This window comes from Balaenoptera acutorostrata, chromosome 9 (assembly GCF_949987535.1).
Source record: "Balaenoptera acutorostrata chromosome 9, mBalAcu1.1, whole genome shotgun sequence".
NCBI lineage: Eukaryota > Metazoa > Chordata > Mammalia > Artiodactyla > Balaenopteridae > Balaenoptera > Balaenoptera acutorostrata.
The window spans coordinates 7,561,106-7,583,201 of record NC_080072.1 but is presented as its reverse complement, the minus strand read 5'-3'; the positions used below and the strand labels follow the sequence as shown (position 1 = coordinate 7,583,201).

General features: G+C 55.8%; 2 protein-coding genes across 2 annotated transcripts; one reads left to right on the top strand and one right to left on the bottom strand.

The window, feature by feature from the left end:
* Positions 1-242: 242 nt before the first annotated feature.
* SAC3D1 (SAC3 domain containing 1) lies at positions 243-3,234 on the top strand. The gene is made up of 2 exons (XM_007174277.2): positions 243-1,137; positions 2,231-3,234. Exons 1-2 carry the CDS (start codon positions 405-407, stop codon positions 2,731-2,733), a joined length of 1,236 nt encoding a protein of 411 aa, XP_007174339.2. The 5' UTR covers positions 243-404; the 3' UTR covers positions 2,734-3,234.
* On the bottom strand, positions 3,234-14,105 carry NAALADL1 (N-acetylated alpha-linked acidic dipeptidase like 1). The gene is made up of 18 exons (XM_007174276.2): positions 13,906-14,105; positions 13,647-13,819; positions 13,443-13,564; positions 12,935-13,057; positions 10,812-11,095; positions 10,606-10,710; positions 9,817-9,902; positions 9,572-9,691; positions 6,482-6,567; positions 6,335-6,398; positions 6,182-6,249; positions 5,836-5,927; positions 5,664-5,754; positions 4,840-4,921; positions 4,582-4,755; positions 4,420-4,507; positions 4,217-4,309; positions 3,234-3,902 (listed from the first exon to the last, which is right to left on the bottom strand). Exons 1-18 carry the CDS (start codon positions 14,103-14,105, stop codon positions 3,716-3,718), a joined length of 2,238 nt encoding a protein of 745 aa, XP_007174338.2. The 3' UTR covers positions 3,234-3,715.
* Between the last annotated feature and the right edge of the window lie 7,991 nt (positions 14,106-22,096).

The following is a 22,096-nucleotide window of genomic DNA, read 5'->3' as shown; positions in this document are numbered from 1 at the left end:
ATAGGGAGAAGAGTCTCCAGGGAAACAGAAGAGAATGACAGCAAGGCCCCTTGAGCCCGGTTATTGGGTGAAGAGGAACCAAAGCGGGTGCACGCACTTCGAGCCCCGTGGTTCAAAGCCAAACCGTGATGATTCAGAGGGCTGGAGCCTGGGAAGGCGTGGCCTCACTCCTGCCCCGCCTCTCCTACAAAGCGATTGGTTGCGGAAGGGACTACAAACCGGTGCATCATGGGAGTGCCCCAGACCGCAGAGGTGCATGATGTGCGGGCTTTAGCTGGGCCTGAGCGTGAGGAACAGTGTTGACCCTGAACTACAACGCAGAGCATCTCGGGAGGCCTGCTCGAAGATCTGTTGGAAGCGACAGGGCTCGGTGAGAGAACGGCGGTGCCAAACGGGCGGCGGGGATGCTTAGACCAGGGCGGGGAGGCGGGCCCGTCGGGGTCGGCCCCGCCCCGCCTCCCCAGAGCCTCCGCCGGCCTTGGCGTGCTCTCCCGCAGGATGGGGCGAGTGGCCGCACCTGTCCACCGGATGCTGAGCGCCCATCCTTTCCCCCGAGCCCACCCATGCCCGGCTACGAGCTGCCCGTGGGCACGTGCGTGGACATGTGTCCGGCCGCTGAGCGCGCCCAGCGCGAAAAGGAGCGCCGCCTGCACCGCTTCGAGGTGGCGCCGGGGTGTCGCGGGCACAGGCCCCGAGCCGACCCGCAGCGCGCAGTGAAGGAGTACAGCCGGCCGGCCGCCGGGAAGATCCGGCCCCCACCGAGTCAGCTGCGTCCGCCGTCCGTGCTGCTGGCCACCGTGCGCTACCTGGCCAGCGAGGTGGTGGAGCGCACCGACGCGTCCCGCGCGGAGGTAGCCAGCTTCGTGGCGGACCGCTTGCGCGCCGTGCGGCTGGACCTGGCCCTACAGGGCGCGGGCGACGTCGAGGCGGCTTTGGTGCTGGAAGCGGCGCTGGCAGTGCTGCTGGCAGTGGTGGCGCGGCTCGGACCCAGCACAGCGCACGGGCCGGCGGACCCGATGTTGCTGCAGGCCCAGGTGCAGGAGGGCTTTGGTTCTCTGCGGCGCTGCTATGCGCTGGGCGCCGGGCCCCACCCCCGCCAGGCCACCTTCCAGAGCCTCTTTCTGCTGTATAACCTAGGTGAGTCGGGGTCCCCGCGATAGAACAAGGGGCAGGCGGCCCTCTGTGAGGACAGTGGAGGCCGGGAAAGGAAGGAGAAGCTTTAAAACCTCACCAGTAGCTCCCTTTCCATCCCTGCCTCCTAAATGTGTATCTCAGCCAATGCACAAGATGCACGGAGCCCCTGCTTGGACCTTCTGGCCTGTCTCTTCCCATTTTTGGGTCTCAGTTTTCTCGTTACAAAAGTGGAGGGGATGGGGTTAGAATGGGACAGTTGACCTAGATAGTGGTTTTCAAGCTTTTTTTTAAACCTCCAGTTCAGTCAGTGTTACAAAGCAGCCAAGAACACATATGCTAACAAACGTATCTGAAACAAAAGGTTCAAGGCTAGATCTTTTCTATGGATGGATGGTTCATTTTAATAAATTCTATTTAATTGTAATAAAATGCTGTTGACTTCACAACCCACTAATGGGTCAGAAGCCTCAGTTTACAAAAAGTGACCCAAGTTTCCAGTGTCGTGATTCTCCTTGGAAGAGGACCAGAGGCAGAATTTGAAAAAATAATTGCCTCACCAGGCGGACAGAGGAAGGTGTGGCAGAAGCAACTCCCAAACCTTGGGGCAGCTAGGGCAGTGGAGAAAGGACTGGGCTGGAAGTCAGAAAACTCAGATTTGGTTGGGTCAAGTTCTACTACATACAAACTCTAAGGCAGTCTGAGGCAAGTCATTAAATTATCTGGGCCTGTTTCCTTCCTCTGTAGACACTGCCTCACTTTATTATGAGGACCCAGACTATTTGAAGGGGTTCTGGAACCTTTGGCAACAAATTCTGATATGGCTTAGGAAGGGGCCAAGGGGGAAAGGGGGAGGGAGGGTGGGCTTGGCCTGGGGGAGGGGCGTGGCCAGACTGGGAGGTGGGGGTGGGGTGGGGAGTGAGGTAGGGTGATGAGCTCAGTGGAGGGCCTGAGGACGTGGCGTGGCTGAAGACCCGAGCAGGTGCTCCCACCCGAGCAGGTGGGAGGGGAGATAGGGGGAGACCTAAGCGGATGGCACGGAAGGTGGGCCTGCTCCAGAAGGAATCAGCGTCCTCATTCAGGCTTCCCGCCCTCACAGGCTCGGTGGAGGCCCTTCACGAGATTCTGCAGCTGCCCACTGCCCTGCGTTCGTGCCCGGCCCTGCGCACTGCCCTGGCAGTCGACTCTGCCTTCCGCGAAGGCAACGCTGCACGCCTGTTTCGCCTGCTCCGGACCCTGCCCTACCTGCAGAGCTGCGCCGTGCAGTGCCATGTGGGCCGTGCCCGCCGGGGAGCCCTGGCCCGCCTCGCTCGTGCCCTGAGCACCCCCAAAGGCCAGACCTTGCCCCTGGGCTTCATGGTCCACCTGCTGGCCCTGGATGGGCCCAAGGAGGCACGGGACCTGTGCCAGGCCCATGGACTGCCCTTAGATGGACAGGAGAGAGTTGTGTTCCTGAGGGGTCGCTACACTGAGGAGGGGCTGCCACCTGCCGGGACCTGCCAAGTACTGGTGGGGAACAAGCTTGGAGGGCGCACCCTGGAAGAGGTGGTCACGGCAGAGGAGGAAGATGAGGCTGTGGACAGACCCAAGTCTGCGGCATGAGGAGGGCTGTGCAGTCTCCCAGAGCCCCAGGACTGGGGCTGAAGCGCTCAGGTTTCTTTTTTCATGATTCCCACACAGTAAAAGGAACTCGTTGGGCATCCCTAGTGGCACAGAGGTTAAGAATCCACCTGCCAACGCAGGGGACACGGGTTCGAGCCCTGGTCAGGGAAGATCCCACGTGCTGCGGAAAAACTAATCCCGTGCGCCACAACTACTGAGCCTGTGCTCTAGAGCCCGCGAGCCACAACTACTGAGCCTGTGAGCCACAACTACTGAGCCCGAGCGCCACAACTACTGAAGCCCGTGCGCCTAGAGCCCATGCTCTGCAACAAGAGAGGCCACCGCAATGAGAAGCCCGCGCACCGCCACGAAGAGTAGCCCCCGCTCGCCGCAACTAGAGAAAGCCTGCGCACAGCAACAAAGACCCAACGTGGCCAAAAATAAATAAATAAAATAAGTCTAAAAATAAATAAATAAATGAAAGGAACTTGTCTTGCAGGGACAACAGCTAGGCTCAATTTATTTGGGGAGGGCAGGGAGGAGTTGAGACATGCTAGGGGCGTGGGGGGAGAGGAACCCAAATTGGGCAATGCCCTATCCACCCTGGCCTCAGTTTCCCCACTGGTCGCTGAGGAGTAGCTCTGGTGGTCTCTGAGTTGACATCTAAGGTTGGCATTATGCGTCCCATCCTCACCCACCCACCACCAAGAGCAGTTGGTGGTTTTGCCATCCCCACCATCCCTATCTCCTGTTCACCCTCTGCCAACCAAGAGCCAGGAAGAGGGAACGTTTCATCTGGGGCTTGTCACTCCCTTCAAGTGTCTGCACTGGTGGGGCCCTGAACTGTTGCCTCAGAAGTTTGAGAGGGTCCTGTGGTCGTGCCCTTTCCTAGCATCAGGAGAGATGGGGACACACTCAAAACTGGAGTGGGAGAGGGTTAGGATAAAGGGTGGGGGTGGGAGCTGAAGAATGAGGGCTAGGGTCAGAGGTCAGCCACAGGCCTCAGGGTGGCTGCTGCGCCCTCCAGGGCCACCACCAGGATGCTGAGCTGCCTCTTCACCTCAGCCCAGGCTGCAGAGCCGGGGCCTGTGTTCATGGCCTTGGAGCAGGCATTGGACAGGCCCGGGAACGTGGCTGCAGAGCCGGTGCGGGGTGCCCAGAGCACATGGCTGACAGGAGAAATGGGGGAGGATCAGGACCATTCAGGGGCCAGGAGGGAGGGGAGCTTCAGCCTGGAACAGCTCCTGTATACAGCTAGGCACAAAAGTCCCTCTCCACTGGGGGTGCGAAGAGATGTAGGTTCTAGTCCCAGGGTGACCTTCACCGATTTGCCTCCCATCCTTTGAGCCTGACTCTCCAACTGTCTCAAGGGACGGGGTTGTGCTCTAAAGGCCAGCAAAACTGACATTTTCCTCCCTCCGGCGGGTGCCCATTACCCAGCCTCATCTCACTGCACCTCCCAAGAGCTTCAGGATAGGCTCACCTGTAGTAGCGTTCCTCTGGGAAGGCTCGCGAATTCAGGAAAGCCCGTTCCAAGAGCATCAGCTGGTCATTGAGCATCCGCACCTGCAGGGGGCTGGAGGTGACAGGGCCCTCTGGTCAACCTACAGCCAGCAGCCCAGCTGCCAGCCTACATCCTGCCCTGGATGCCGCCCTCCCAGACAGCTGCTTGCAGCCCTTGCTCACTCGGGGGTGCCCTTCTGCAGTGCTGATATGTGTTGGCCCAACACCGTGGCTGCCTCCTCAAACTTCTCCACTGCGGTCACCAGAGGTCCTGTGGGGAACAGCCAGCATCTTAGCCCTGGGGGTGCAGGGCTCCCCATGCCCCAGTGTTGGGGGGCTCCGTACCCAGGCTGATGTTGTGCTGCTCCAACAGGCCACCAAGGTCCTGCTGGGCAGCCTGCAGAAAGCTGCGGAGGGTCTCGCTGTAGTCACTGACATTAAGAGGCAGGAAGAGGCTGTCACTGAGCCGGAGAAGCACACTACCCGCGGTCTGGGCCACGGCCTGATGGCTGCTGAAACCTTGCAGGAAGGGCGACAAGGCCAGGGCTCAGTCTTCAGCCCATCCTCCTCCAGCCTCAGGATGCCCCTTGCCCTTGTCCTCACCAGGGTCCACAAACTTGTCCACGTAATCAAAGGTGTCAAAGGCTGTGTGGTAGGTAGGGTAGATCCGGGCTGAGGTCTTGCTCTGGGGGAACAAGACCCAGAGGTGACAAGCTTGGGATGGGAAGTGGAAGGAAGTGTACAATGTAGAGACATTATTTCAATTCAATTGTCACCACATCTGTGAGGAAGGTTCTAGGATTCCTACTTTACAGAGGTGGAAGCAGGCTCAGAGAGGTTAAGTAACCTTCCTGACATCACACAGCTAATAAGTGGCAAAGCTGGGTCAGGTGCCAGTTTCCCGTTTCACATGAAGGAGAAGAACCTGGGGTTTGCAGTCAGACAAGAGGATTCAAATCCCAACTCCACCACTCAAGAGTGGTGTAGCCATGGAGGGGAGAAAGGGCCTTTTGGAGCATCAAACAGGGAGACAGGCTGGGCACTCTGCATCCCTTATCTCATTTTACCCTCAGACCACCCCTGTTTTATACTGTTATTTAATCTATTCTGAGATAAACATTTTAAGATCTCTGGAATCAGGATGCTTCTTACAGTCAGTGTCATCCTGCAACTAATTGACAGTGCATTTTTTCCCTCCTGAACAGTGCATATCATAACAGTGCATCTTATACTCAGTTGTATCTTAAATTTGATAAAATAACATAGATGAGGGTGAACATGCTCAAGAGAGGTAAAGAAACTTGGCTGAGGTAGCACAGCTACTGAGTGATGGAGCCGGATGCAGTTTGCACTGGAGCGGCCCGAAGGAGAGGAGGGGGCTGGTGGAGCAAGGAACCGGGCTGGGGGATGGAGGGGTGTCCGCTTACCCGGTCATAGGTGTAGGCGATGTCCATGGAGGAGATGCCCAGGAAGTGAATGAAGGGTGCGTAGTCGCTGCCCGCACCCAGAGTGCCCAGGCTGCGGGAAGCAAGATGGTCAGGCTGCAGGGCGCTGGGCCCGCTCACCAGCCCAGAGTCCCCATTCCGGCCCTGGGTTCACCTGGGGACCAGGCCGTACACCGGGCTGCTACGGTTGGAATATCGGATCCAGTTGTCATAGATGCTGAGACTGCTGGGGCCTGGTGCGGGGATCTGAGCGGAGGGGGATCCAGTCTCGGGGCTGGCCCCTCCGCAGGCCCAACGACCAGGCTGGTCCTCCGCTCTGCCCACCCGAGTTTCCAGCCCACGCACAGTCCTGCGGGTCTTACAAGCCCCATCCCGCAGCCTCAGTCCCACCCCCAGCCCCTCTAATAAGTTACCAGCTCCAGCTCCGCCTACCCCGTGTAGCCCCGCCCCGCCCCGACCGTCCTCCTCCCGGCCCAGCTCCCAGCCCCTCCCATTTCCACCTGTTTGGTTGCAGAGAAGATGACGCTTTGGACCGGGGGCGTCCCCTGCGCCCTCAGGGTGGCATTGGCTGTGAGGGGATCCGAGAAAGACTCTATTCGGGCCCCGCCCTTTTGTTTCCCTCCTCCCCGAGTAAGCCCAGCCGCCCCTCATACCAAACACCGAGATGTCCACGTTGATGTAGGCTACGGCGCGCTCCTGCAGCTTGCTGAAGAGCTCCTGCAGGTGGATGGGACCCCGTCAGCCCCGCGCTGCCCTGCCCCGGAAATCCCCTCGAGCGCCGAGCTGCGGGGCTCGCTCACCTCCGTGAACTCTGTGGAGCCGATGAGCCCAAACTCCTCTGCCCCCCAGCTCGCAAACACGATTGATCTTCGGGGACGCCAGGTGCCTGGGGAGGGGGATAAAGGGCTGGAGGGCAAGATCCCTCGGATCCTGGGGTGGCTTAGGGGGAAGGTTGGGGATGTGGAGGGGAGGGAGGGCTGGAACGGGCGGGGCACAGGCGACTGGAGGTAGGTCCTGGCACCTCCCTGGCCAAGCCTTCCCTGAGGCTCCATCCTCCTTTTACCAGCGCCCCTCCTCTGCTGTGAAACCCCCCCAACACTGTCGCCAACACCGATCTCCCTCCGTTAGGTGGTCCCTTCTGCCAGAATGCCCTATCCCCCTCTTCTCTCTGGCTATGCTGATTAGAGGTCCCCCAACTCTCTCCTCCATGCATCCTATGCAAAACTCTCCCCTAATCGTCTTCACTTGGTGATGATACATTCACATTCTCCTTAGAGCGTTATCCATATTGAGCCAAATCCTTACAACACGTCGTGAGGGACAGACTATGACTGTCTCCATTGAGGAAACTGAGCCATAGAGAAGTTTAATGACTTGCCAGGATTACACAGCTGGTAGGCAGCAGAGCCAGGGTTCAAATCCAAGGCCTGGCTCCAGAGTCCAGGGGCTTAACCAATGCCCCACATTGCTTCTCATAGCCTCCCGCAGCCTGGCTTCCATCTCCAGTCTCTGTGCCCTCGCTGCTCTTGCCACAGGCCTCAGCCACCTCCCGGAAGCCTCCGAGGTCCTTGCTTGCCCCCTCACCTCCTTCAGACTCCCCCTCCCCCTCCACGGCACTATGGGCTCCTGGCTGTGCTCCCATCTCTGGATGCAACTCAGTCCCCTTTGATCATTCCTCATCTTTTTGTTTTAAACCAAAAATTTTTAAGTATAGGGACTTCCCTAGTGACCCAGTGGTTAAGACTCCGTACTCCCAATGCAGGGGGCCTGGGTTCGATACCTGGTCAGGAAACTAGATCCCGCATGCCGCAACTAAAAGATACTGCGTGCCACAACTAAGACCCGGTGCAGCCAAATAAATAAAATTTAAAAAATTTTTTTTAATTTTATTTATTTATTTTTGGCTGTGTTGTGTCTTCGTTGCTGCACATGGGCTTTCTCTAGTTGCAGCGAGCAGGGACCACTTTTCGTTGCAGTGTGCAGGCTTCTCATTGAAGTGACTTCTCTTGCTGCAGAGCACAGGCTCTAGGTGCGTGGGCTTCAGTAGTTGTGGCTCGCGGGCTCTAGAGCGCAGGCTCAATAGTTGTGGCACACGGGCTTAGTTGCTCCGTGGCCTGTGGGATCCTCCCGGACCAGGGGTCCAACCTGTGTCCCCTGCATTGGCAGGCAGATTCTTAACCACTGTGCCACCAAGGAAGCCCTAAAAAATTTTTTTAAGTATAAAATGATACATGCTTGCAATGAAAAATTCCCATCTTTTTCTGCCAAAAATGCATAAGATGAATCTAATCAGACAAACCCAAATTGAGGGACAGCCAACAAATTAAATATCAGGATCATGAAAGAAAGAACAGCTAAGAAACTATTACAAATGACCCATGCAACTACTACATGTGCAACGTGTGATCCTGGATTGGTTCTTGGACCAGAAATTTCTTTTGCTCTAAAAGTTATTGGAACAGGGGCTTCCCTGATGGTGCAGTGGTTAAGAATCCGCCTGCTGGGTTTCCCTGGTGGTGCAGTGGTTAAGAATCTGCCTGCCAATGCAGGGGACATGGGTTCGAGCCCTGGTTCGGGAAGATCCCACATGCCGCGGAGCAACTAAGCCCATGCGCCACGACTACTGAGCCTGCGCTCTAGAGCCCGCGAGCCACAACTACTGAGCCCATGCACCACAACTACTGAAGCCCGCATGCGTAGAGTCCGTGCTCTGCAACAAGAGAAGCCACCGCAATGAGGAGCCCGCGCACCACAACAAAGAGTAGCCCCCACTCACCCCAACTAGAGAAAGCCCGCGCGCAGCAACGAAGACCCAATGCAGCCAAAAAAGTAAAATAAAATAAATAAAGTACTTTGCCCATTTAAAAACAAATAAAACAAAGGTTTTCAGAACAGGGGCTTCCCTGGTGGCGCAGTGGTTGAGAGTCTGCCTGCCAATGCAGGGGACACGGGTTCGAGCCCTGGTCTGGGAGGATCCCACATGCCGCGGAGCGACTAAGCCCGTGAGCCACAATTGCTGAGCCTGCGCGTCTGGAGCCTGTGCTCCGCAACGGGAGAGGCCACGATAGTGAGAGGCCCGCGCACCGCGATGAAGAGTGGCCCCCACTTGCCGCAACTAGAGAAAGCCCTCGCACAGAAACGAAGACCCAACACAGCCATAAATAAATAAATAAATAAAATTTAAAAAAAAAAAAAAAAAAAGTTTTCAGAACAATTGGCAAAATTGTTAATTTCCTGATTCTGAGCATTGCACTGTGGTTAGGAAAGAAAATGTCCTCATTTTTAGGAAATATACAGCTCTGCCACCTGGTCCAGCTGCTCCTTCCCACATGCTGTGCCCTCCACCTGGATCTCCACCCCTACTGCTCCCAGAACTGCCGCCTCCCTGAGCTCTGGCTTGCATCTGGAAAGCCTGGTAGATAGCTTTCCTTATAGCACGTTTCACAGTTGTCATTACAGCATGAACTCTGGTGTTCACTGGGGGATGTCCAGTGCCTAGAACTGACCTGGCACATAGTAGCCATGGGGGACATATGTGTTGAGTTGACAATTGTCCGTCACCCCTGCCTCAACTGGGCTGAGACTCCCTGAGGGCAGAGCCTGGGCACTGCCTCGCTCGAGGCCACATCTGGCCTCGCTTCATTGGAGAGGCCCAGGAAACCCTCAGAAGGTATTGCACAAGTTCCCTGTACCACACTGGGCTACTCGAGCGAGGCCAGGGCTGGTGTCCATGCATGTCTGCCCCCAGGGCCCTCAAGCTTCGCCCAAGTGGGCACTGGAGAATGAGAGAGAGGAGGGGGGACAGGACGCCCAAAAGCTCAGGGAGGACTGGGCTGGAGGCAACCTCCTAGAGAGAGAGTCCCTGGACCAGGGGAGCAGGATCCGCTCACCCTTCTTCAGCAGAGTCCCCAGGACGCGGGAGAGCTCCAGGAGGACAGCAGTGCCACTGCTGGGGTCCACGGCCCCGTGAACCCAGCTGTCCCGGTGGTTTCCATACAGCACGTATCGGTCTGGCGGGAGGAGCAGAGTCAGACACCCAAGAGGAGGAGCCAGGCTGGGCAGAGGGGGTGTGGTCAGGGGCGCTCAGAGCAGGACCGGGTCCTGGGGGCGCAGGCAGCAGTGAGGAGGCGCTCACCAGGCTCCACGGCCCCGCGGATGATCCCCAGGACGTTGGAGGAGTTCCGCAGCTCCAGGCGGTTGTAGACACTCACGTTCACCTGGCTGGGGGAGTGTAGGGATGTTAGGAGTCTTCCCCTCCACCAATGTGGGAGAAACTGAGGCCCAGAGCAGGAAAGGGACCTGGCAAGGTCACTTGCCCAGAAATACCGGGAGAGACAGCGAGGCTAGAGCCCAGCTCTGCTGATTCCAATTCTCCTTTGTAGTCACTCACTTATTGGATACCTAATGTATGCCAGTAGCGTACCAGGCTCTGGGCGATGACTGAGACAGACGTGGACCCCACCCTCGTGGGGCCTCCCTCTCCTGAGGAGGCAGACCCCCAGGAAGTGAACAACTGCAGGCAGTGAAGGGGCTTGGGAGGACACTGACGGGTACCTGGTGGCAGGTGGGGAGGTCAGTGCGGGCCAGGAATGACAGAGCGTGGGGAAGGATGTTCCCATCAGCAGGAACAGCAAGTGCAGAGGCCCTGATGTGGGAAGGAGCTTGGTGTGTTCAAGAGAGGGGGCGGCTGGAGAATGGAGGTCCAAGATGGTGGGGGGGACCCCACAGGGCCTTGTGGGCCACGCAGCTGTTTCACAGGCTTCCCCAAAGACAAGACAGATATTCTGGAATCAGGGAGACGGGTTGGGAGAGAGGAGAAAGGGAAAGGCCAGGCCTTGAAGTGAGCAGAGAGGAAACCAGGGGCAAGGAAGCATAACAAGGGAAGAGAAGGGGAGCGTTGGGGGAGGAGGGGGCCCCATCTCACCTGCCTGCTGGGAAGATACCATCAGAACGGAAGCCGGGCCCCAGCTTGTAGTCACAGCCCAGGGCTCCCTGCCAGGCAGCCGGGGCTGAGGTTCCCTGGAGGTTGCTGGGGAGGAGGGGGAGGCCCATCAGAGCAAATATGGGTGCGGGGGTTGAAGTTTGGGGGCCACTGGAGGGTGGGCAGGAGACCCCAGGGCAAAAGCTCACCAGAGAAGGACTTCTGCATCCTTGAAGCCAATGGGCTGAGTGGGAATTGGGGGAAATCCTGAGGCATTGTCAGAGTCCAGGCGGAAGGAGGAGGGGTTGGCTGGAAGGTAAGGAGTCAGGGGGTCCCCAAAATACTCAAAGTAGGAGCCTCGCTCCACCCCCGAGGGAGGAAGACCCCAGGAGTGCGGGAAGGTCTCGTTCGGCAAGCTTTTCCCGTCGTTGATATCTGCAGGGTCCGTGTACACCAGCACCCCAGCCACCCCATACTTGGCAGCATTCACAGCCTGCAGAAGGCAGAGGGGACTGTGTTTAGGGGAGGGGCGAGAAGGGGGCACATCTTGTTCCTCTTCCTCCCTCCCTCACTGTGGAAGCCAGGACAGATCTGTCTTCCCACCGGCAAGATGATACTTACACAAGTCATTTGTTGCCGTGCTGCTTGAGACAGCAAAAGACTGTTGAGCCTAGGCAATGGCTCATCAATCGGGTCATTAAATAAACCGAGGTACCCTACACTGGAGTACTATGCAGCTGTATAAAAGAAGGAGGATGTGCTCCTAAACCCATGTTCATATGAGCCCTGTTCATAGTAGCCAAAAGGTGGAAACACCCAACTGTCCATCACTGATGAATGGATAAGAAAAACCTAGTATATAACGTGCAAAGGAATATTACTCAGTCTTAAAAAGGAGTGAAGTTCTGATACATCAATGAACTTTGAAAACATTATGCTAAGTGAAATAAGCCAGACACAAAAGGACAAACATCACATGATTCCTCTTATGTGAGGTACCTAGATGAGGCAAATTCATAGAGACAGAAAGTCAAATAGAGGTTACCAGGGGCTGCAGAGGGAGAATAAGGGAGTTAGTGTTTAATGGGTACAGAGTTTCATTTGGAACCATGAAAGCATTCTGGAAATGGATAGTAGTGATGGTTGCACAATATTATGAATATCCTTAATGCCATTGCATTGTACATTTTAAAAATGGTTAACCTGGTAAACTGGTAAAATATATGTTATATATATTTTAGGACAGTAAAAACAAAACAGTACATTAAAAAAAAAATCAAGGACAAAGTTTATGTACCAATTGAGAATGATCTCCAGGATGTATTAAGGTGAAAAAAGCATAGCTCAGAGCAGTATTGTATGCTACTTTTATATAAAAGGAGAAGTAAGTAAGAATATATCTTCATATGTTCTTCTTCCCAAAGAAACTCTGGATACATATCCCATAAACAAACAAACAAGCTACCTTTTGGGAGGATGGCATTATGAGAAAACTTTTTCACTCTATACTTTTTTTTTTTTTAAACTGGAAGTTTCATAATCTGTGTAATTCCACCACGCTTGTTCCCCTTTCTTTTCTTCTCTTTTCTTTCCATTTTTTTTTACCTCCAGCTCTTATCATGGGCACATCTTTTATTTATGTATTTATTTTACTTCTTTTTAAATTGTGATAAAGTACACATAACATGAAATTTACTATCTTAACCATTTTAAAGCATACAGTTCAGTGGCATTAAGTATATTCCTATTATTGTGCTACCATCACCTCCATTCACCTCCAGAACTCTCTTCATTTTGCAGATTTGGAACTCTGGACCCACTAAAGACTAACTCCCTAGTCCCTGCTCCCACTCTATACCTCTTTATATTTAAAATAAATAAGTAAGTAAACATTTAAAGAAACACAGACATGTAACCCTCAGTCAAAATTTTGTGTTGAAAAGAAGCAAGTTGTTGAGGAGGGGACAGCAGGAGGGATTTAAGTCGAATGTTCAGAAGAACTACTTCACAGGAGGACTTAGACTTCCAGAATATCAAAGCTGAAAATTTTGCCCAATTCCTTTATTTCCCAAGGCTCAGGGAGGTTAGGGGAGATATCCAAGGTCACACAGCACCTAAGTGTTCTTTGGGCCAATCAATGGGCTAGAGCCTGGCTGGGCAGAGTGCCAAAGCAAGCCATTGGTGGGTGGAAGGAGTCCTTCACCCTCTCCTGCCCCGAGCCCAGGGCTGGCCTACCCCTCAGCCCTGCTCCATCCCCTTCCCCCGCACATCCTCCTGCCCACTGCCAGCCCCCCTCCCCACCCAGCCCCTTGCACTGGGGGCTGCTGCTTACCTTAGCCCTGCGCCCTACACCCCCATAGCGGGTCAGGACGATGCTATCTTGGAGTTTGATGCCCTGATGGTATAGCTCCATGAAGTCTTCTTCCAAGCCCCGGTTGGCATAGACGAGGAGGCCCTGTTCCCCAGAGAAGGTGACCCTTAGAGCCAGGCCCAGGAAAGAAGGGGAAAGGCTGAGTGGCAGGAGGAAGGATTTAGATTCTGTCCCCCAACCTTGCCTAGAGCTTATAACTCCCCAAGACAAAGTCACACCTGGTTTGCTCTGTGTCCAGGTACCCTGTATCAGGTCTGGCTTTGAGCAGAGCCCATTAGTGTTTGTTGAATGACTAAGTGATGGGCAAAAGGAGTCGCAGTGGAGTGTGGAAGCAAGTAAATTCTGGGTGGGGCTGAGCCCCAGTTGAGGTGCTTTTCTTCAACTGCCCCTGGGTCAGGATGGGAGCAGCTGGGGTAGGAGCCAGCGGGAGCTGGGCCATGGCAGCGGGGAGGGGGTGTCCCAGGCCCACCTGCGGGGTTCCGGGGGGAGCATAGGCAGCATACGGTGGCACCACATTGGGGTCCCCCTGCTCCCCAGTCAGGTTCTCTTCACTTCGTTGGGAGGAGAAGAGGATGTCCCCAGCAGGACCCACTGTGGAGAGAGGGCAGTGTCCGGGCTGGGCCCGGCAGCTCCCCCGGCCCACAGGCCTCCCCAGGCCAGAGCAGGACCTCACCAACATCCACACGGTTGGGCTGCTCCTGGCTGGGGAAGGACAGCAGCACTTCGTACTCAGAGGTCCCGGCTGAGTCCAGGCCCGATTCCGGGTCCTGCCAGCGCCGCAGTAGCAGCTGCACCAGCGCCTCATCCCGGGGGCTGGTGGCCAGGTGCGGCTCCTTGGAGAGTTCTCTGCAGGGTGGGCAGAGGGAGGGGTGGGCCCAGGGTCAGGGAGGAGCCTCTGGCAAACAGGAGGGGCACACGGGCAGGCCTCTCACCTAAGGTTCTCCCGGATCCTGCTGGCATCGAGCTGTCCCATGACAGCCTCAAGGATCTCCAGGTCCAGGTCCTGGGAGGCTGAGGCACTGGGGGCTGGCAGGTCAGTCCCCTTGGGGATGGCAAAGTGGCCCAGGATGATCCCCAGCCCCAAGAGGGCAGCGGCCCCCAGCACCCCTCCTAGCACCTTCACGCACTGCATCCTGCGGAGTCTTGGCCAGCTGCTGTGGCTCTTTATAGATGGGGTGTCAGGTCCAGTTAACCATTACCTCATAGGTGGCCCTGCCCTTTGGCCACTAGCTGTCAGGGAAAGCAAGGGAGTGTCCTGCAGGAAGGGCCAAGAGCTCTTCACATCCAGCTCGATTTCTGCAACATTCACTTGGAAGAGACCTCCAAGGGGCATCAAATCCATACGTGGACGCTGAGGCTTGGAGAGGGACAAAGTTTCACCCACGGTCTCCCAGTAGGAGAGGCCAAGGTAGGACTAGAACTCAGCCCCTGTCTCCAGAGCGGGGCTGGGCCTGCTGCCCACCATCCCTGCCCCTGTTTCCCTGGTGTCATTCCATCTCCAGCACATCCAGCCCTGGCTACTTGACTGGGTTTTAAGTTCAAATCCCATCCTTTGCTAGACGTAAGTTGTGTGACCTTAGGCAATTCACTTAACTTCTCTGAGCCTGTTTTCTTAGCTGTAAAATGGGATAATGGAACCTATTTCACAAAACTGTGGTGCTGTTTTCATTAAACAAGGCCACATCTGTAAAAATGTCTAGCGTGGTGTTGGGCCCGTAGTAGGAACTCAGTACATTTTAGCCACTCCTGCCTCATCTGACCCCTTAAAATGCTAAGCCTAGAGCTAAGGGAAGAAGAGGGACTCAGAAGAATTCTCTGTAACTATCCTGCAGGGGTTCCAGTTTATGGGAGGAAGTGGGACTCTTAGAAAAGGAGACTGGGGACTTCCCTGGTGGCACAGTGGTTAAGAGTCCGCCTGCCAACACAGGGGACACGGGTTCGAGCCCTGGTCCCGGAATGTCCCACATGCCACAGAGTGACTAAGCTTGCGAGCCCCCACTACTGAAGCCCGTGTGCCTGGAGCCCATGCTCCGCAACAAGAGAAGCCACCGCAGTGAGAAGCCCGCGCACTGCAACGAAAAGTAGCCGCCACTCGCTGCAACTAGAGAAAGCCCGCGTGCAGCCACAAAGACACAACGCAGCCAAAAAGTAAATTAAATTAAAAAAAAAAAGAAAGGAAGTCTGTTCTAGAGGACAGAGCCGGAGAAGCACACTTTCTTGACAAGCTGACCTCCATCCCCTGACCCTACCAGGAATCCATCCATCTATTCATCCATCCATCTATTCATTCATCCATCCATTCATTCATCCATCCATTCATTTATTCACTACTTCACTCATACCTGAAAGCATCTTTCATTTATTCAGCCCTATGCCACATCCATGCCAGGCCCTGGGGAAGCCAAGGTGCCCAGGAACTCAAGTCTAGCAGGGGAGTCAGATAGGCTTTGGGTTCAACCATGTGGTAAGTGCCCCTATAGAGGGAGGACCGACATGCTCCTAGTGGAGAGAATGACAAATTCTGTCCAGAAGGGAACACTTGAGGGGAATCTTCCAAGGATGAGAAGGCATTCAGCACGCAGAGAAGGCAAGGGGCAGGCCATCCTTACAGATGGCCTGGCATGTTTAAGGGCTGAGAGGGAGAGGAAGCCACCAAGTACTCGGTATAAGCCTCTTTCAGACTTCATAGACAGCCAGGCCGGGCTGGGAAGGTCTCTGGGGCTCAAGTGTGACTCCTTCCACCTGCCATGGCCTATCCTGCCTTGGGATTCTGCCCAGCCAGGCTGCAACCCATTGGAGTTTTTTTGTTTGTTTGTTGTTTAAATATTTCTTTCTTTATTTATTTGGCTACATTGGGTCCTAGTTGCGGCACATGGGCTTCTCCAGTTGCGGCACGCCGGCTTCTCTCTAGTTGTGGCACGCGGGCTCTCTAGTTGTGGTGTGTGGGCTCCAGAGTGCGTGGGCTCAGTAGTTGCGGCGTGCGGGCTTAGTTGCCCCTCAGAATGTGGGCTCTTAGTTCCCCAGCCAGGGATAGAACCCGCATCCCCTGCATTAGAAAGCGGATTCTTAGCCACTGGACCACCAGGGACGTCCCCAGGCTGCAACCCATTGTTTGGCCCAAAGATGCCTGGAAATCTGGGGGAGCTGGGCATGGTAGACTTTGTGTGTGTGTGTGTGTGTGTGATTTCACAGCACCCTCTCAGAGCAGCCCCCTTCCTACTGCTTGCAGCCCCATTCACCTGAACCACCGTACCCACGTCCCCTTGTGCTGGTTGGGAGGGTTAGCATGTTAGCGTGGCAGGACTAGGGGTAGGGTATACTGTGATCAGGGACTTCAGGAAGGTGCACCAGAAAGCCACAGTCCTTGCAGAGCTGATTATCAGCACCCAGGGTATAATCTTATCAGAAGGCCATCATTGTGGGGAGCACACACATTCCTTACGAGGGCACAGGAGGACATCCACCACCAGGCAGCCAGCCAGACACCAAGCTCAGCTGATAAGCTGAGGAACAGACATGGTGATGACACCATGAGGCAGCAGCTCCATGGTCCTGCCCCACCCTCTCCTGGAAGGAACATGTGAAGCCACAGACATGACATCTGGACAAGAGCGTGTGACATCTGAGTGGGTGACACCGGAGAACTCTGGCTCAGGCTGTTGGAATCAGCTGATGTCTATGCTGCTGTAGGCACCAGACAATAACTCGATCAATCTTTTGTCCCCTTCTTGGCTGGGAAGATCGTATGGCCCCTCCCTGAACATTTTGGACTGTGAGTGTTGATGGAAATCCCCTCAGGGAGCTAACGCATTTGATTTCCTTTTTGTCTTCCCACCTCGCTCCCTCCATCACTCGGACTTGGAGAGTTCTTCCACCCCTCCAGACAGCCAGTCCTTTGGTGCTAGCTCCTTTCCACTCTCCCTCACCTCCCACGTGTGCTTTCCTCCCTCCTTGCCCAGCCTGAGTCCCTTGCAAACCCTCTCCACCCCCTTGACCCTCTCTGTTTTGGTCACATTCACTGGAAAACCCCCGACCTGGTTACATCTGCCCCTCCACCTACTCTGCACCTGCACCCTTGACCCTGAATATGCCTGTGGAGTCAGATGACCTCACTCATCTCGCTTTAAGTTTACAATCCTAGACCTCGAACAGGCCCTCAGTACTGCCCGGCAGTCCTACCGTCCTTCCCCGGTCCACGCTCCCTCCCGCACTTCTAGATGGCGGTTGCACATCCCCTCCTCTCTTCTGAAGCCTCCAACACATTCTCCTCCACCCTCACGCTCCGCTGATGACCGTGCTTCCTACTTCACTGAGAAAATCAGAGGGAACGTCACTGTGATGTGTGATCCACACGCCTGTCCGAGGCAGCCTCTCCCCTGTGCAGAGTCCACCCCCTCGCTGCTCAAGGATGTGGCCCCACAAGTCTCCCTGCCTTTAGTGGGTCACTTCCATCCACCTAAAGCACCTGTTTATGGTGTTTAACACCATCTTTTAAAAAAATCTCAATTCCACTCGCTCCTCTAGGAACCGTCCCATTTTTCTGTCCCCTTTTATGATAAAACTCCTCGGAAGAGTGGACCATGCTGGTCTCCAGATCCTCTCCTCCTGTTCTTTTTTTTTTTTTTAATTTATCTATTAATTAATTTATTTTTGGCTGCGTTGGGTCTTCATTGCTGCGCGCGGGCTTCCTCTAGTTGCGGCGAGCGGGGGCTGCTCTTTGTTGTGGTGCACGGGCTTCTTACTGCGGTGGCTTCTCTTGTTGCGGAGCACGGGCTCTAGATGCACAGGCTTCAGTAGTTGTGGCACGCGGGCTCTAGAGTGCAGGCTCAGTAGTTGTGACGCACGGGCTTAGTTGCTCCGCGGCATGTGGGATCTTCCCGGACCAGGGCTTGAACCTGTGTCCCCTGCATTGGCAGGCGGATTCTTAACCACTGTGCCACCAGGGAAGCCCTCCCGTTCTTTCTTGAGGCCGCTCCATTCAGGCTTTACTCCACTAAAATTACTCTTGAAAACGTCCACTTTGCTCCATGTTGCTGGATCCAGTGGTCAGTTCTGTCCTCTCTTCTTACTTGACCCGGCAGCAGCGCTGGTCACAGCTGATCAAACGTCCTTGGACCGCTTCTCTAGCTACACCCATTTCCCAAGCGATCTCCTGACTGTAAATTCCACTGTGGCCCCTCCCTCAGGTCCTCCATATCTCGGCTCAAATGTCACTTCTGCACGAGTGCCACTTTCTCTAAATTGTGTTCCTTCGCCTCCCTCAGGCTTCCTCTCCGTCTCCTGCTTCATTTTTCTCCATTGCACCTATCACTATCTGACATTAATTATTCCTTATCTCCCCTCCTAGAATGTAAGTTCTACTGGGGCCTGGATCTTTGTTTTATTCATCGCTGAATCTCCAGAGCCAAGAGCAGTGCCTGGCACGTAGGAGGCACTCAACAAGTACTTGTAGAATGGATGAAAAACTTACCCAAACGAGCTCAGTTCCTCCACCCTGGACATTCGTACAGCTGTCTGATATTTAAGGAGTGTCCAGGGCAACCACAAGGGGTACAAAAGGTGGGCACCGAACTCCTGGGAAACAGACCCCGTCAGAACAAGCCTCGACAGGATTGCTGAGCCAGCCATGGGTGGGAGCCTGCATAGCACAGGGGCTGTGGGATTTAACAGGGCAGGGCACAGTGACCACAGCTGGATACTCAGGCCTATGGATGGGGTGGGGGTGGGATCTATGACCCAGGACAGGGAGATCCCCATTGGTGAAGGGAAGCAGGTCTCAAGGGAGGCCCCAGGAGGCCCTGGCTGCAGGTGGGAGCGGGAATTCAAATTCCAGAAGCACCTCCAGGCCTGAAGCATGTTGCGTGTTGAGCCCTTGGGAAGCTCTCACTACCCCCTCCCCCATGACTTGACTGACAAGGAGGAAGAGACTTATCCAAGGCCACAGTGTGGAAAGTGGCTCTTCCCACCCCTCCCTAGTCTTCTGCCCTTTGGAGTTAGACCTGGGGCTTCTGTCCTCCCCAGGAGAGGGTGTGGCCCCCTTCCAGTCCCACCCCAGGGCTTATCACAGGGGCATTGATCTTGAGGCTGATAAGAGCCAGACCTGGAGCCTCCTGGGGGCGGGGGGCAGCTCAGGGCTGAGGGAGGTGGTGGATGTCAGAGGACCGCCTAGGGCCCAAGCTGGGAGCCGGTGGCCTCCTGCTCCACCTGATTCCCAGGGCCCACAGACTGGCAGGGGAGCCATGGATCAGCTGCGGAAACGTTTACTGCTGGGACTTGGAGAGGAGCGGCCAGAATGGTTTCCCAAGGAGATGTCCTATCTCAAGCCTTGGGCCTGGTTAGGGCTGACCATTGGTTTCCATTGTCATGGGCAGGGTCAGGCTGCAGGATGACCAGTTCTGCCTTCTGGGAGCCGGTTTGCTGCAGGCAAGGGGAGCCGGGTGAGCAATGCTGGGCAAATGTGTCCTCTCTCCCCACCCACGAGTGGGTGGAGGCCTGGGTACCTGGAACAGTGCCCCATCTTGGGGGGCCTGGGCTCCCTCCTGGACGGCCTTCCCTTCCTCCAGGATGGCCTTCTCTCCCTTCAGGATGGCCTTTGCTTCCTCCTTCAGGCTCTCATACAAGGAGCTGGGCTGGAACGAAGGGTTGCGGGGGCCAGAGGTGGGTAGCTGACCCCAGGCAGGACTGCCTGCCACGTGCCCGCACGGGAGCTGGGCTGGGAGGCAGGGAGGAGGCACAGCAAAGGAAGGGGGTCCCGGGCTGAGGTCTCACCAGGTCTTGCAGCTTCTCCCCCAGCGCCAGGTTGTCTGCCTGGACAGTGCTCAGAGACTCCCGAAGCCTAGGGTTGGAAGCGAGACCCCCGTCAGGCCCCAGACTCTTGTCCTCGGCAATGCTCCACACCCACAAAACACAGCTCTTGCATGAGCTGCGTGATCTGGCACAGCCAGGAGCCCAGGGTTTCACCAGGAGCCCCGTCTCACTCTGGCAAAGCTACAGGCAGGGAGGGAATTGTTCTCCCCATGTGACTTGCAGCAGGGGACTCAGACAAAGACGAATTGTGCTTTTCCTCTTCTTTAGCGAGGGAAAACCAGGCTGCTTCATCGCGTTTGCTAGGCTGCAAATCCTCTAAGGCAGCGTCGGGCTAGCCGCCCATCCCTCTGGGCTGCAGTGGGGGCAGTGGCAGGGCTCTGTGTGGAACTAGCCCTGCCTGAGCGCCCGGGTCAGCTGCGTACGAATAAAAGCGCTGACCACTCAGATACATGGCTCTGGGAGCCACATGCAGCCCTGGGGAAAGGACTGTCACACTCCCCCCACTCCAAGACCTCTGTCTCCAGGTGGAGATCGGACCCCGGCATTGCCACTGACAGGCAAGCGGCCATGGGACTCTGCAGACCTAAGCTCCAGAGCCAGACATCCAGAGAACAGACCCCCCCACCCCCCTTCTCCACAGACCAAACTACCCCTCAAGTCCTTGGACAACTAAAGATGGTGGTCCTGGGACTTCCCTGGTGGTCCAGTCGTTAAGAACCCGCCTGCCAATGCAGGGGACATGGGTTCGATCCCTGGTCCGGGAAAATCCCACATGCTGTGGAGCAACTAAGTCCGTGCGCCACAACTACTGAGCCTGCGCTCTAGAGCCCACGAGCCACAACTACTGAGCCCATGTGCTGCAACTACTGAAGCCCACGCGCCTAGAGCCTGTGCTCTGCAACGAAGAGTAGCCCCCGCTCGCCGCAACTAGAGAAAGCCCGCGTGCAGCAACGAAGACCCAACACAGCCATAAATAAATTAATTAATTAATTTTAAAAAAACCAACCAATACCTATTAAAACAAAAAAGAGAGATGGCCGTCCCTTATAGGTAGCTTCATAGACTGCCCACTAACCAGGCATGTAGGCACATTGATGGGAAAGACCTGTGGCCCCCACTCCCGTGGGGCAGGTCCTGCTCACATACAAGGACACTGATGCTTGGGAGGGAAGGGACCTATTGGCCAGCAAGGGGGTCACCCAGAGTAGAACAGAGAGAAGGCAAGGGAAGGAAGAGGGCCAAGTGAAGGTGCCAACCCACAGCTGTCAAGCTCCAGGCCCTGACCTCCACTGGGGAAGGCCCTGTCACCCTCCTGTCCCCACCTGCCTCTGCCCGGCTCACCTCATGCAAACATTCTGCAAACAGCTCATTTCCTTGGAGGTCCGCTGGGGGCCCCAGTCTTCCTTATCCAGGAACTGGCACTCCTGGATCTCCAAGTCCCTGGGTGGGTGCATAATGAGGGTTGGACCAGAATCTGGAGGCTGGGGAGAGTGGGGTGGGCAGAGAGGGGAACCAAGCCCGAGGCCCAGGCGTCTTCAGTCCTGTCTGGGCCACACCCCCTGAACCCCGCCCCGGGCTGAGTCCCAGCCCAGGTCTGAATGCTGATGGCGGGGGAGCAGTACACTTTGCCCGCCTCCCCTCTGCAGCCTCACGCACGTTCACATGGCCTCACTCTGCAGGGTCTTTGGTGGGCTCTGTTGTGCTCAGGAGCGTAAACAGGAACGTGACGGTGGCTTCCTGTTGCAGGCCCAGCTTCTGCTCTGAAGAATCTGAAGAAGGTGGCTTTGGCAGAGAGGGTGCCCTGGTGACTGAAGTGGCATGAGGCTGGCAGCCCAAGAACCGGGGTCCTCCCACACCCAACAGCAAGACGGTGGAGTGAATGGCTGGGTGTTCAGATCTCCATCCAGGCAGGAGAAAAATTTCTCTAGCCCTCCTGCCACCCCTGCCCTCTGCCTTGGGAGGTCCTGTCACCTCTGGGCCCTGCTCCCTGGAGACCTGAGGGTCTTCTGGTTTCTGCTCCCCAGCAGGCTGCGGCAGCGGCTTCTCCTCGGGCTCGGAGTGGGCTCTTTGTCCACCCCCGGGAGACTGAGGGAGACGGAAACTTGGTTGGTGAGCCATGTCCACCATCCCGCTGGCCTCCCCTTTCCAGCCTCCCCTGGTTTTCTTGGGGCGGCCTCCAGCCTCGAGAACCTCCACCACCAGCTCTGTCCAGTAAACCAGATCCTTCAAAGTTTGGGTTGCCAGATTTAGCAAGTAAAAATAGGACACCCAGCGAAATGTGAATTTCAGAATAAATAGTGAGTCATATTTTTTAAG

Bases quoted from the DNA above. Each gene is read 5' to 3' on its own strand.
- SAC3D1 (XM_007174277.2), top strand. From the start codon at position 405: ATGCTTAGACCAGGGCGGGGAGGCGGGCCCGTCGGGGTCGGCCCCGCC. The intron at 1,138-2,230 runs GTGAGTCGGGGT...CCGCCCTCACAG, and splicing joins CTTTCTGCTGTATAACCTAG to GCTCGGTGGAGGCCCTTCAC.
- NAALADL1 (XM_007174276.2), bottom strand. From the start codon at position 14,105: ATGCAGTGCGTGAAGGTGCTAGGAGGGGTGCTGGGGGCCGCTGCCCTC. The intron at 4,756-4,839 runs GTGAGGACAAGG...CCTTCCTGCAAG, and splicing joins GGACAAGTTTGTGGACCCTG to GTTTCAGCAGCCATCAGGCC. The intron at 4,310-4,419 runs GTGAGCAAGGGC...TGTCACCTCCAG, and splicing joins CTGCAGAAGGGCACCCCCGA to CCCCCTGCAGGTGCGGATGC.